The sequence below is a fragment of the Sceloporus undulatus genome, chromosome 6, assembly GCF_019175285.1.
Source record: "Sceloporus undulatus isolate JIND9_A2432 ecotype Alabama chromosome 6, SceUnd_v1.1, whole genome shotgun sequence".
Lineage (NCBI taxonomy): Eukaryota > Metazoa > Chordata > Lepidosauria > Squamata > Phrynosomatidae > Sceloporus > Sceloporus undulatus.
Window position 1 is genome coordinate 130825712 of NC_056527.1, and position 13853 is coordinate 130839564.

General features: G+C 52.9%; 1 protein-coding gene across 2 annotated transcripts; it reads left to right on the forward strand.

Annotated features, from left to right (window-relative positions):
- The first annotated feature begins 355 nt into the window (after positions 1 to 355).
- Positions 356 to 13847, forward strand: BACE1 (beta-secretase 1). 2 transcript variants are annotated; one of them, XM_042474440.1, is made up of 9 exons: positions 356 to 849; positions 6423 to 6511; positions 7654 to 7870; positions 8205 to 8342; positions 8652 to 8786; positions 9408 to 9509; positions 10111 to 10260; positions 10445 to 10616; positions 11184 to 13847. In XM_042474440.1, exons 1-9 carry the CDS (start codon positions 535 to 537, stop codon positions 11423 to 11425), a joined length of 1560 nt encoding a protein of 519 aa, XP_042330374.1. In that variant the 5' UTR covers positions 356 to 534; the 3' UTR covers positions 11426 to 13847. The 2 variants fall into 2 exon arrangements, with proteins under 2 accessions (XP_042330374.1, XP_042330375.1); XM_042474441.1 differs by lacking the exon at positions 8652 to 8786.
- Positions 13848 to 13853: the final 6 nt, after the last annotated feature.

The following is a 13853-nucleotide window of genomic DNA, read 5'->3' on the forward strand; positions in this document are numbered from 1 at the left end:
TGTTGTCTTAAGATGCATGTGCCATTTAAACAGCATACCTCCAAAGTGACTCGAAGCTTTATTTTGGCCTGTCTGTTCGGGCCCTAAGAAACTGCCCTTTAAAAGAGAGAGAGAGAGCCCTGCAGGAGGACGTACTAAAACAGAAAACACCCTGTGTTTTAGTATGCCCCCCTTCCTTCCTTCCTTCCTTCCTTCCTTCCTGTCTTTCTTCCTGTCTTTCTTTCTTTCTGCCTTTCCTTCCTTTCTGTTTTTCTTTCAGCCTGTCTTCCTCCCTCCCTTTCTGTCTGCCTTTTCCTTCCTTCCTTTTCCTTCCTTTCCTTCCTCTTTCTTTCTTCCCTTCCCTTCCTTGCTTGGCTGGAGCTGGTCCTCCGGCGCAGGGCGGGCGTAAGGCGGCGCTGCATCCCCTCCGGAGCCCCATCCGGCCTCCAACTCCCGGCGATCCGGGTCCCTGGCTGGGTCCGTCGGCCTGGCGGTGTCCCCTCCGGAGGGGAGCCCCGCCCGGACCCTGCCTGGCTCCCTCCGGCCAGGAGCACCATGAGGCCCAGGCTGCTGATGCTGATGCTGATGCTGATGCTGGTGGTGGTGGGTCCGGGCTGCGTGGCTCCGTCGGGGCTGCCGCTGGGCCTCCGCCTGCCTTTGCGCGGAGGGAGCCCCTCTCCCCCGGCCTCCCCGGGGCTGGAGGCGAGGGAGCCCGAGGCCCGAGGCAGGCGCTGGGCCCAGGAGGAGGAGGAGAGCAGCAGCACCAGCAGCAGCAGCAGCAGCTTCGTGGCCAGGATGGAGGACAACCTGCGCGGGAAGTCCGGACAGGGCTACTACCTGGAGATGGCGCTGGGAAGCCCCCCGCAGAAGGTCAGCAGGGAAGGGAGGGAAGACGGGGCCCCAAAGGGCAGCCCAGGGATTAGGCCTGGGGAAGGGGCTGGCTCTCCCTCCCTGCCTTCTTCCCTTCCTGGGGCAGACAGACGGGGCCCCCCTTGCCCTGCTTGCCTTGCCTTGCCCGGGGACCTTCCTCGGGGCGTCGTCTTGTTGCCTGGGGCCCCCTTCCCTGGATGGGGAGGGAGAGGAGGGGGCTTCGGCTGTGTGCCTCCAAAGACCCTTAGGAGGAGCTGCTACTTCGCTCTGGGGCCAAGGCCAAATGTCCCAGTGCTGAGTGCCCCCAAAAGTGTCTCTGAGCATGCACAGAGTGCAAAGAGAGCAAAGGGACAGGGAGCCACTGCCAACGTCTCTCCCCAGAGGACTCCGCTCTGGCTGTGGAAAAGGCCACAGAGCGCCCCTCCTGTGCATGCACCCCTAGGCCCCCCATCTGCATGCACCCCCTGCCTCTGCCATGTGGGGAAACGGTGAGGCTGACCCATCTGCCCCATCTACCCCATGTGCCCCATGCCCAGGAAGGCCTGGACACTTGCTGGCTCTGGCGTTGGGCCAAGCAGCGAAAGCTGCCAGCGACATATGGGGCTTTCCGTGGAATTAAAAGCTCCTTATATAAAGTGTGTGTGTGTGTGTGTGTGCATTTGTGTGTGCATTTGTGTTTGTGTGTGAGGAAGCAAGTGTGAGGAGGGGAGCACAGGGGGATATTTGGGCCTAGGGGCCAAGCCTAGCTCCAGGCCTGGCTAAGGCCACAGGTTCGTCTGGCTGCTTGTTGAGGGCCACAGAGATGACCCTGGGAGCACAGGGAAAGGGTGAATAAATGGCATGGGAGTTAAAATATCAGTCCAGCCCCCTCCCCACATTCTTTCCATGAAACACCACCAGCCAGGTTTCTAGACGATGCTCAGACTCAAAACATTTTGGGCAGGCGGTAAAGCACCTTCTCTCAATCTGGCACCTTCTGGTTGTGCTGGACTACAGCCCCATCATCCCCAGCCACAGGAACGTAGTGCCAAGCTGTCTGGGCCTGGGCATGATGGGGGATGTAGTCCCTCTGAAGGATCGCTGTAGGTCCATTGGTGCACCCTAAGGCTCAGGGGCTCACTCCCTGCTTGGTTAGGGAGGCGTCTTGAGTGCAAGATTTGATCTGAGGGGGTTTGGAGGCTGGCCGGTGCATGAGCGCAAGTGAGCCTTGTGTCTGGGAGCTGAGCCCTGCTGGGAGCTTAGGGCCATGTGGGAGCCTTGGGCAGAGCAGGGTCCCTGGACTCCAGGAGCTTCCATGGAACAACAAAGCCACACCAGGGGTTCATTCTGGCCCTACAGACGCTCTCCAAGGTGCTGGACTTTGTCTCCATGAAGAACTTCAGCACCATGGGGAGTGCCTTTGCAGTCTAAAACTTGGATTCCCCTCCTCCACTGACACAGGAGTCAGCACTGGCCACTGGGCTCTCTTTGTGGCCCTGTCTCCTCCACAGGTAGAAGCAGATGTACAACATGCATTTTGTCCAGGGAACAAGTGCCAGCGACCGTCTCCAGGAGAGCCTCTTAAAAGTTATTCTGTGCCTTTCCCTGGCAGAGTTTGGGTGCTTAGTACCTTTCTTAGCACCTTGAAAGTGCAGATTAGACCCTGGCACAGGTTCCTGACCTCAGTGACCTAGGAGCCATCAGCCACCACTACCCAGATTGGGATGGGGTTTTCTGCTCTTTGACTTGTGGGGTGGCCCTCAGTCTGAGAGGTCATCTGTCTAAAGATCTCCAAGGAAGGAAATTCCATTACTCTTGGGGCAGTCTATTCCACTGTCCAATAGGTTTTACAATCAAGAAATTCCTCCTAACATTTAGGAAGAATCTTTTTTCATGCATTGATAGTAGCCATGAGTATGTAATGGTTCCCTCTTGCACCTGGTGACCATATACAAACAAGGGGCTGAAGGAAGCTGGTTGCATCCAGCAGGCGCAGGTACCCCTAGAGGCTGCTTTGTCGGGGGAAGTGGCCCACGCTCATGTCTGCATGTGTGTTTGCTTACAATGTATGGGAAGACTGAAGCTTGCATGTTGTACAGGATGAAGGCCAGGCGTTTAAAAGGAATGAGGACAGGACTGGTTTTTAAGCAGTGCCCAGAGGCGAGAAAGAACCAGGTTTAGGAGGCAAAAATGATGCCAGCGCAAGAGCATCCATGCACACACAACCCCTTTGCATCTGTGGCCCCTCTGGTCTGCTAATCTGTGCAGATGTTGTTCCCTGGCATGTGCTGGTTGAGAGATTAGGAGGGGATGGGAGGGCTTGTGAGGTCTGGATTAAGGCTGGCCGGACTCTCTTTAATCCATAGGTCTGTGATGCTTTAGTCCAAGGAGGGCAGTCATGCCATCCTTCAGGCATTGTTGGACCATGACTCGTATTCCTCACCATTGGCTGTGAACTGACTGGGGGAGGTTGGGACTTGCTGTCTAACCACATTGGAGGACTGCAGCATTTCCCATGGCTGCTCTGGGCCTCTCCAGATGCTGTCCGAGTGACTGGTCACCAAAGCTCACTCCCAAGGCATCTCTGGGTGACTCTGTTGGCACACTCCTCTCTATGGCAGTGCCAAGCGGAGGAGCATTGAGCGTGTTGACGCGGGCGGTTCAGCGCTGTGTCTGGGCACCTGAGCAGATGAAGCCGGGGGTTTGAGTGCTGTTGGAGGATCCAGTGGGAGTTTGCTGCGGTTTCCTCTGGGGTGCAGGAAAGAGACATGTCCTGATGCAGTGCCTCCCTCTGCTTCTGCTCTCATGGGCAAAAATAAACTGTCTGGGTTTGTGTTCCCAAGGACATTGTCCTCCATGCTCCAGGTTGCAAGAGGGCCCAGAAGAGGTTTGGCATCTCAGGGCTGACTTGGTCAGAGATATGAAAGGTCTGAGAGAATGGATTTGTGGGAGCAAGGATAGTTAAGGCCTCAGTTGCCAGGGAAGGCAAGAGACCTCCAAGGCAACAAAGCTGTGTTTGGAATGGAAGTCTTCTGCTGCTGCCTTCTTGTACCCAAAGTCACCATGGAACAGAACTTGGAGGCAACCTGAAAGATTTTAAGCCCAATAAAACACACTTTTCTATCTCTTTTCCTGACAAAACAAGTTGTGTTCTTGTTATGTGTCTTCAAGTTACACCAACCTTCTCCTGAGACTAGAAGAGGTTTGCAACCCTTACCTCCCTTGCAGACAGAGAGAGCATAACTTGCCCAAGGGGACCGACTGACTTTCCATGGCTGAACCCAGGCCTCCCAGAGTCCTAGTCCAACACTCAGACCGCCAACCATTACACCATGGTTTCTCTAACTAAACCCAAGTAGTAAGATAAAAACGACAGACGACATGTAAACACACACAACTCATTTGACTGGACATTTATGAGCAGGGCGTTCAAAGTTCAATCTGCTGTGCACTATATTCTTAAATCTCCTTTTAATTTGTTCTTCCTTTCTTGACTCTTTCTTGACTACTGCTAAACCCATAATCCTAGGCCAGCCCATTGAGTTCCAGCCCTACAGGTGTTCTCTTACTGTGAGACCCATGGAAAAACGAAAAGGAACAGCCGGGGGGCTGAGGATTCCTTTTAAAAGGGCCATTTCAAAATCACAAGCAATCCAGAGCAAGCTGCTGTTTGATGTGTGTGTGTGTGTGTGTGTGTATACACATATACAGTTGTAAAAAAAGGGCTGACTCTTCCGTGAAGCACTATTAAGCAAAAGTGCAGGGGGTTGGGTGCAAAAGGCCTTGTGATGTGTAAAGTACTTAAAGGACGTGACACATTTCTGTGCAGCCACTCTCAATATGCTCATAACCCGGGGAAGGCAATCTATGTACAATGGCTAATGGCTTTTGATGGACTTTTAAAATGAGCTGCATCATGGAACAGCATGATGATGAATTTTAGTGAAAGGCTGGATAAATATAGAAGGACTCTATGTGAACGGTCCAGAAAGAGAAGCAGGTGGGGAGCTTCTGGTGGCTGCTCATGATCTCACATTGATGATGTGCACGTGGGTCCTTCCCAGAAATGTGGGGTGGCCTGACTTCTTGCATCCAAAGACTGGATTTTTTTTTCTGGGCTGTGTGTGTTACTCTTTGGTGCTGCTTCAGTGTGTTGGAGTGATTCTGCTGATCTTACAGGGCCTGGAACTGGGGAGGGGAGGAATTTCCACCCAAAGCAAGGGGCAACCCCAAGATCCCACCCCAAGGGCCTTTGCTGCCTGGCTGCCAAGTAAGAAAAAGAGGTGGTATTTCAGGGCAGGGAAGATAACTTAGCAGCCCCCGGATGCTGTTGAGGGTGCACATCCCATTATCCCTCTCCATTTGGCTATGCTGGCTGGGGCTGATGGGAGTGGCAGTCTAGGAACACAAGGACAGCTAGAAGCTACCCTTAGTGCAAGGAGCTCTCCCTAAATGGAGTGGCACCCCCTGACTCTCCCTCACCAGGAGGAAGAAAGTGAAGATTTCTCAAGCAGCTGCATCCCCCCCTCCCAGATGCTGGTGTTTTTGGACTTGGTGGGTCTAGCTGGTCCTGGGGCTGCTGTGTATATCTGCCAAAGAGCAAGGCAAGGCTTCTTCAGCTGCAGTGCCATTGGCGGGAGGGGAATGCCTGGGAGATTTGACCTTCTTCTTCCAGCACAAGTGGAAGCCGATCTGCCTGCGGCTTCCTCCCAGGCCTCCTGCTAGGCTGCAGCAGAGTGAAAGGGCCCAGCTATTGCTCCGGATGGAGGATGTGGAGCATGATTGGTGATGGAGTGCTCCCAGACCCTTGTTCCCTCCTGCCTGGAAAGCCAGGCACAGCAGCGATACTCCTTGGGTTGGGATGAATCTTGGGCATGCACTTCAAGCACTTCGGATACTCTTTAAGAGGGAGGGTGGCATTTGCCGCCCGAAGCCAAGGATGACTCTAAACACAGATTATATCTCCTTTCATTCTCCTTTTCTCCAAGCTAAAATAACTCAGCTCCCTAACCTGTTCCTCACAAGGCTTGGTCTATGGGCCTCCTCTGGACATGTTCCACCTTGTCCATATCCTTCTTGAGCTGTGGTCACCAAACATGCACACAGGATGGTTCCAAGGGAGGGCTGACTAAAGCAGAATAGAGTGGCTTTACTACTTCTGGACACAGTTAATGCAGCCTAGAATATCATTGGGGGGTTTTGGCCACTGTATCACACTGTTGGCTCATATTTAACTTGTGGTCTGTCAAGACCTTTAGATCCCCTCACATGTACTGCTGTCAGGCTGGGTATCATCCACCTTGTATTTGTGCATTTTGTTTTTCCTGCCTTACCTTTATCTCTGTTGGGATTCCTTTTTTTTTTTTTTTAAAGCTCTGTGTTTAAATTCATTTTTGCCCGAAGAAGAGAACCTATTCCTAATACTGGCACAAAAGAAAAATAAAAGTTGTTGTGGGCCGTTCTGCTTGCCTTCTTGAAGGTATGGAGTCTGTGTGGTGCCAAGTTTTAGGTCTCTCGCTGACTCCTCTGAGTGCAATACACTGATGTCCTCCTTCTCATCTACTTCATCTCCCTTTCTTCCTCTCTTTCTGCAGCTGAATATCCTGGTGGACACAGGGAGCAGTAACTTTGCTGTGGGAGCAGCTCCTCACCCTTTCCTCAGGCGGTACTACCGGCGTCAGCTGTGAGTATGGCTGGACAGAGGTCCATGTGGGTTGAGCAAGGAGGACTCCAGCTACTGAGGTAGCCCCTCCCCCTATTGACAGGAAGGTCCTTCCACCCACCTCTCCTGCCCCCTGGGTCTTTTACCAGCACCACGTATGGGTCCCTGGTGTCCACGGCCTTCGTCTTAGCAAGAGTGCTGTGTTTTTCATATGCCACTTTCCTTCTGCCGATTTGGCTTCCCTCTCCAGGCAGTGCTAGGTTGACACCAGTTGCTGTCTGGACACAGACTGTCTGGACACAGGAAGCTCTATTCTCTGTCCTGGACTGGGTGGGGAGAAGGGATACTGGGATACTGTCTGACCCTCCAGCCCTGAGATACAGTGGACAATCTGTGTGTTAGATGGAGCTGCATTGAGCTGGAGGCAGAAGGGAAAGAGCTTGGGCAGAGCCATGGCACCCAGCGGGGATTGTGACCTGAAGCTGAGGTGAGACTAGTAAGGGCATTGCTGGGGCCAGGTGTATTTCAGGTATGCCTCTTGGAATTTTGCCCCTCTAGCTAATGAGAAGTGGGACAGGCAATGGGGATGTGCAAGGGGAGATCTATAGGTTCACACATACACACTGGCAAGCATCCTGTTAGCCAGGCCCTTTTTGGACAGTCGCAGAGGGCTATTGTGTTGCCCTTGCGCTCTATTCCAACCAATGTCTTGAGACACCAGGATCCACTTATCCACCCACTTTAGTCATGTCCCTTTGTGGTTTCATTCTTTTGCTAAAAGTGCCCTCTGAAGGTTTTGCTCACTCTGTACAATGTAGCTTGATGTGAGGTGCTCCGTCCCTGCAGAGCTCTTCTCCAGAGGTTCACCAAAGTCTTCACTCTGTTCACTCTGGCAATCTTAACTGCCACTGTTGTTATGAATCAGGTTGCCAGAATTAAGCCTGGGGAGGACTCCTGTACCTTCAGTGGTTATGCAGGAGAAGGCATTGCAGCAGGACGGCATCTTACCTGGTTGTTTGAAAATCATTTCCTGCTAAAATTCTTTCTTCCATGCAACTGTTAGAGGTACAGAACCAGCCTTCATTCTGGCAACCTTGCTCCCAGCTGGCTCACTTTCTCCATCGTCTCACTGCCTTCTGACCTCTTGCGGGCATCTCTTCCAGCTCCAGTACCTACCGGGACCTGCGGAAAGGGGTCTATGTGCCCTACACGCAAGGGAAGTGGCAAGGAGAGCTAGGCACTGACTTGGTGGCCATCCCCCATGGGCCAAACGTCACTGTCCGTGCCAACATCGCTGCCATCACGGATTCGGACAAGTTTTTCATCAACGGCTCCAACTGGGAAGGGATTCTGGGACTGGCCTATGCGGAGATTGCCCGGGTGAGCTTGGCATCCATTTTGACTCCTCTGGAAGTGGGTTCCTGGGGCACAATGTACTAAAAGGAGCTCAAACTGTTCTGGCACTGATTAAAATAGCAAGGGATAACTACGCTTTATAAACTGTTTTTTAGTATATGATAATGATAATAATAATAATATTTTATTTTTATCCCGCCTCTCCGGCAGGATCGAGATAGCTTACAGTAAGAGTAAAAATACAACAATACAAAATAAAATCCATTATCCCTCCCACCAACCAAAAATTATCTTTGCATGGCTCTCCGACCCTGGCCAGGGCCAACTGATGCCACATCCCTCATTTCTCTCCTCTCAGCCCGATGACTCCCTGGAGCCCTTCTTTGACTCGCTGGTGAAGCAGACACAGGTGCCCAACATCTTCTCATTGCAGCTCTGTGGAGCAGGCTTCCTGCCCAATGACACCGAGGCCTTGGCATCCGTGGGGGGCAGCATGGTGAGTGGCAGAGGGGCAGCAAGGGGCCCTGTTATCTCTATTCTTGAGGGGAGATAATGTTGCAACAGCCCAGCAGTGGGTCTGTTTTCTGTGCCTGGGCTTATTCTAGAAAGAGATAAGAGCACCTCTGATCATGTATAGAATGCCTTCCTCTCATCGCCGAGTGACCACAGCCATATTCCAAGTATTTTGGTACAAGAGAGGAGGGCTCCCTGCTTGGAAGCAATGAGCTCTGAGAGTAGCCATGAGCAGACAACCCCTTTCCCCCGTGCCTTCCTCTGATGCTTCTCTTGTGCCCCTTTCCCCCAGATCATTGGAGGCATCGACCCATCCCTCTACCGGGGGAGCGTCTGGTACACCCCAATCCGGAAGGAGTGGTATTACGAGGTTATCATTGTTAAGATTGAGATCAATGGGCAGGACCTCCAGATGGACTGCAAGGAGGTGAGGCTGGCCTGGAGTGCAACACACAAAGGGAAAGGTCCTGGGTTGTCTTCCTTTCCAGTGGGCAGATTGAGGTGCAAGTCCTGTATGCTGCCAGTGGAGGGATTTTGGCTGTTGTAGTCCAGTTTTTCCAAGCTGTGGCTGAGATTATTCTTCATTTCAGTATAGCATAGATAACTAACTGCCAACTGAGTTACATTATGCAGCTCCTACTCTGCATACCAATATCACATAATGTGTGTGCCTCAGTGGCCAATGCACATAACTGACAACCTGTTGTACAGTTGCAACACACAGTGCCCAGAGGCCATACATATTTGTATTCTGTTCTGTGTATTTTAATGTGTTATGGCTTGCATAGCAGTTCTGCGTGCTTCATGCCACAACAAAAATCTCGCTACATGTGCTTAGTGCAACAAATACCTGGGTGTGTCACTAGCAGCAGCCTCTGCCAGTGCAGACAACACACTGCTTGGCTAAAACTCATCATAGTCCCACTGATTTGAGTTGTGAGCATGATCTAATGTGCTGCTTAAGGGGGGAGATGATTTGCATGCATAAATGCTTGCAGGGGCGAGGGGAGTGGGAGCCTAAGGTTGCCACTTTGCCCCCTCCCCACAGTACAATTACGACAAGAGCATCGTGGACAGTGGCACCACCAACCTCCGTCTGCCTAAGAAGGTCTTTGATGCAGCTGTGAAGTCTATCAAGACGGCCTCTTCGGTGAGAGAAGTGCAAGAGGGGGATGTCTGAGGTGTCATATATCTTTTAACAAAACCCCTGTCCTCCACCCTACCCCACCCCAGGCCCACTGCATCATGCATGGTATCCAGATGGGCCAGAAAGTTCAGAGCCTGCCTTGGCTTCATATTACCTTTCTGCACCCAGTGCCAAGGAATTGTGCCACAACGTCATTATATGCTGAAGTGACTGGGGATTATGCCCATAGAAACCATCTACAAGATTTTGGTCTAGGGCTGCTGGGAGAAGTAGAGGGAGAACATGTGAGAACCCCCAGACCCTCATGCATGATGTTCGCCAACATATATGCCTGGTGCATGACATTTTCCTGAACCCAGTCCTTCTCCCAAGGGATGAACATCTCCCAGTACAGGTGTCACAATGTGGAATTTAATCTTTTTGCTTGCACCTTGGGGAGGGAGAGGCCCCCAGAACCTGTCTTGGGGTGGCTCTCTATATCTGGGGTTTTAGAGAGTAAGGTGGATAGGACAGAAGGCTGCCCCCTTCCCACCCATCTTCTCCTTGGCTCCCTCAAGATTTGTTTGGCCTGGCCTAAGAGAGTCCCTTCCTCCCTCTTCCACAGACAGAGAAGTTCCCTGACGGCTTCTGGTTGGGGGAGCAGCTGGTCTGCTGGCAAGTGGGCACCACCCCTTGGCACATCTTCCCAGTCATCTCTCTCTACCTGATGGGCGAGACCACCAACCAGTCCTTCCGGATCAGTATCCTGCCCCAGGTGGGTGCCCAAATCCACCGCAGTTGGCCAAGGGGAGTTGAGGGGTGGGTGGGCTTCAAGGGCAGTTGGGTTGGGAGGAGGGTATGGTGGGCACCATGGGAGGGAGCATCTTTGGTAGCAAGAGCAAAGGGGTGTCTCCTTGTGTTGACCAAGAGGACCCTTCTTCTCCCTTCCTCCTCCACAGCAATACCTGCGGCCCGTAGAGGACGTGGCTACCTCTCAGGACGAGTGCTACAAGTTTGCCATCTCCCAGTCCTCCACCGGGACCGTCATGGGGGCCGTCATCATGGAGGGCTTCTATGTGGTCTTTGACCGGGCCCGCAGGCGCATCGGCTTTGCCGTCAGCACCTGTCATGGTAAGAACGCCGGCGAGGGACGGGGGCAGGAAAGTACGGGCATCAGGGGAGCGGCTTACCCAAATAATCTAGAAATACTAAAATTATATTTAAAATAGTGGAATAATTTCTAACAAGTTGAAAGAGCCTCAGACCATAGCTGGGTGGGTAGCTTTGGATGAGATCAATTAGGGTCCCAAAGTCACTATTTCTCAGCCTCAGAGGATGGCAAGGGCAAACTCCCTCTGAAGAAACTTGCCAAGTAAAGCCTATTATAGGACTGTCATAAATTGGAAATGACTTGAAGGCATGCAACAGCAGCAACAAAGACTCTGATGCAGAAGGTGCAACTTTATGCTAGAAAGCACCCTTAGTGCCAGTTGGCTCTGTGAAAGGAGTATTCCTTGGTTAGGGTGTCCATGCAGAGAAGGCCTTTTTATTTTGCCCTCCTGCCATGCACTGTGCAGGCCAGTGGGATGCAGCAGAGGCCCCTCCATCCATGGGGGGCTTAGGGGCAGAGCGCTGGGTTCCTGGGGGTGTTTTCACCCCTTGCCTCTTCTTCTTCCCGCCCTTTCCTCGGCACTTCAGTCCACGATGAATTCCGGACGGTGGCGGTGGAGGGGCCCTTCCTGCATGGCGACATGGAGGACTGTGGGTACAACATCCCCCAGACAGACGAATCCACTCTGATGACCATCGCCTACGTCATGGCTGCCATCTGCGCCCTCTTCATGCTCCCACTCTGCCTCATGGTCTCCCAGTGGCGCTGCCTCCGATGCCTCCAGCGAGGCCACGATGACTTTGCTGATGACATTTCCTTGCTCAAGTGAGACTTTTCTCTCCCCCACCCACGTGCCGCCCGACTGGTGCCCTCCCTAAGCCTATGGTGACAATGGTGGCAACGGTGGCATGGACATGGACTCCAAGGGGGACGACAGACTCACTCCCTGCTCTGCCCTTGAGGGCCCCCTTTACGTTTCCATGGGGGGCCTTGCTGCCGATCTCTCAGGGCCACGGGGGGCCTGACAGCAGGGGATTGGTTAGCTTGTGGCAAAAAGATGCTCAAACTCTGCTCCCCACGGTGAGCAAAAGCAACCGACTCCCCTCCTCCTGCTCCTCTTCATCCTCTTCCTCCATATTCTTCTTCTACCCCTTCAGTGGGTGGGAGATGCCTCTTGCCAGCGCCATGCTGGGAATGTGTGAATGGGGTTGAGTGGGGCTTGGCGCGTGTGGCCTTCTGGAGCTCTTGCATTGCTCTGGGAGTTCCAGGATGCACTTTCCTCCCATTGTTGCTTTGAAGTTGTTGGCGTGTGCCGCTCTCCCTCTACTCCCCAAAGGCAGCTGATGTTGAAGACTGTCCATGAAGTCTAGGAACGTAGAAGGCTTTCCGGGGAAAGCTAACAGGGAGGAGCCCTCCAGTGTTGCTTCTGCGTAGAGCTGGCGAGAGTAGCTGTTGTTTCTTAAGGGGCTTCTTTGTGTGAGTGCACATCTTTCTCTCTTAAAATATATATATAGATATACAGATATATATATATATGTACAAAAGTGGGAAACAGAGAGGGGGTCCTTGTTGTTGCCCACTTTGGGGGGGGGGTCCGTGCAGGCTCTCCCCTTTGCACTTTGCCAGGGGCCCCTGATCCAAGGACCCCCAGAATAGATCTGGGCCCAATACCTGGCACTCCACAGTGTCCATTTTGGCACAAGGGAGACCCAGTTTGTGAGTCAAAACAGGTGGCAGACAGAGGATTCCCTCCAGTTGAAGAGAGGCTTTGTGGGCCCCTAGAAGATGGTCCCCTTCATTTCAGGAGCCTAAAGGTCCGTGTATTTTTTCTGTAGCCAGTGATATGGGGGAGTAACATCTCCCCTCTTCAGGACCCCATCTCTCTAGCTGTCCTCTCGCTGCCTTTCCTATTTCTTCTCTTATCTTCAAGGGGGTCTTGGCCCCCATCCTGGCTCAGGTGGACTCTGCTTGGACTGGCACCACTCCCCTTCCTCCACAGATTCCCCCCTTTGTCTCCCCATGAGCTGGCCTCTGGGGCTGCAGTGACAAGCAGGTTCTCGGTTTCTCTGGAGTCCCAAAGAGAGCCCCATCTCCACCGCACTGGAAGACTTGACAGGTCTGGACCCTTCCCCCAAATAAGGGATAGCCCCCATACATTCCATCAGACAACACTTTGCATGACCTGCTGCGGGTGGCTGCCTGCCCTTCCCAGCATTTAGGCAAAGGTGAACTCTAGGTGGAACCAGGAGAAATTCCCTTTCCTTCCTTCCTTCCCCAAAGGAATGTGGGGTCTCCCCATCACCCCTTCCTAAGCTCCCTTCTGGTGTTTGGCTTCATGTTTCATGGCTCTCCTGGGAGACTCTTGGCTGTGCATCAGGACAGTGTGAGGCTCTCAGCTGCCCTCCTTTCCATCCTCTTTGGTGGGACAAATCCTTTTCTCCTTCTGTCCATAACAGAGTATGGCCATCTCTCCCATCTCCCTCATCTTCCAGTGACTGACACCTTGAGGCCAGCACCCCACAGATCAGCTCTAGGCAGCTGCTGGTGGCCCAGTTTGTGTCCACACCAAGCATTATCAGGTGAACATAGGCACTCTGCTAAACAGGCCGCTCTGGGTGAAGGGTCGGAATCCTGTGTGTTGAGTGTTGTCTGTGCCAAGTGGCCCCAGTGGTTCTCTGAGAGGGGGACTCTTTCAGACCAAGGCCTTTGAGAACCCTTCCTGGAGATGCGGGTGGCACACTTTGGCCATGGGCAGTGGCTACAGAGATGAGAGGGCTGGCTGACCCCCTGGAAGGGAGTGATGGAGCTTTAACCTTTCAGTTTGCTGGCCTCCTCCTTGTTGAGTCCAGAAGCTCTTTCTTGCAGGTTGGGACAGAGGGGCCAAGGCAAGGAAGGGTCAAAACTTTGTGTTGTTTCCCATCTCTCCTCCTGGGGTGGCTACTGGTACCTTGGGGTTCAGCGTCCAAGAGACTCTGGCTGCCACATCATCTCCCTATTTCCAGGAAGAGGAGACAGGAGCCCCAGCAGCTTGCAGGAGCGATGGGGACCAAATAGTGCCTGTCCATCTCCCCAAGTGATAGGGGGAGCAACTGACACCCCCCCCCCCCAACCCCTGCAGGGCTGAGCCCTTCCCCTGGCATTGCTCTGTGGAAGAGGCTCTTTGTTTAAGTCCAGGGTCACTGGAAGAGATGGCTTGTTTCCTTTACCTTCCTCATTCCTCATTCCACATTTCCAATTCTTTTCTCTTTTAAAAAAAA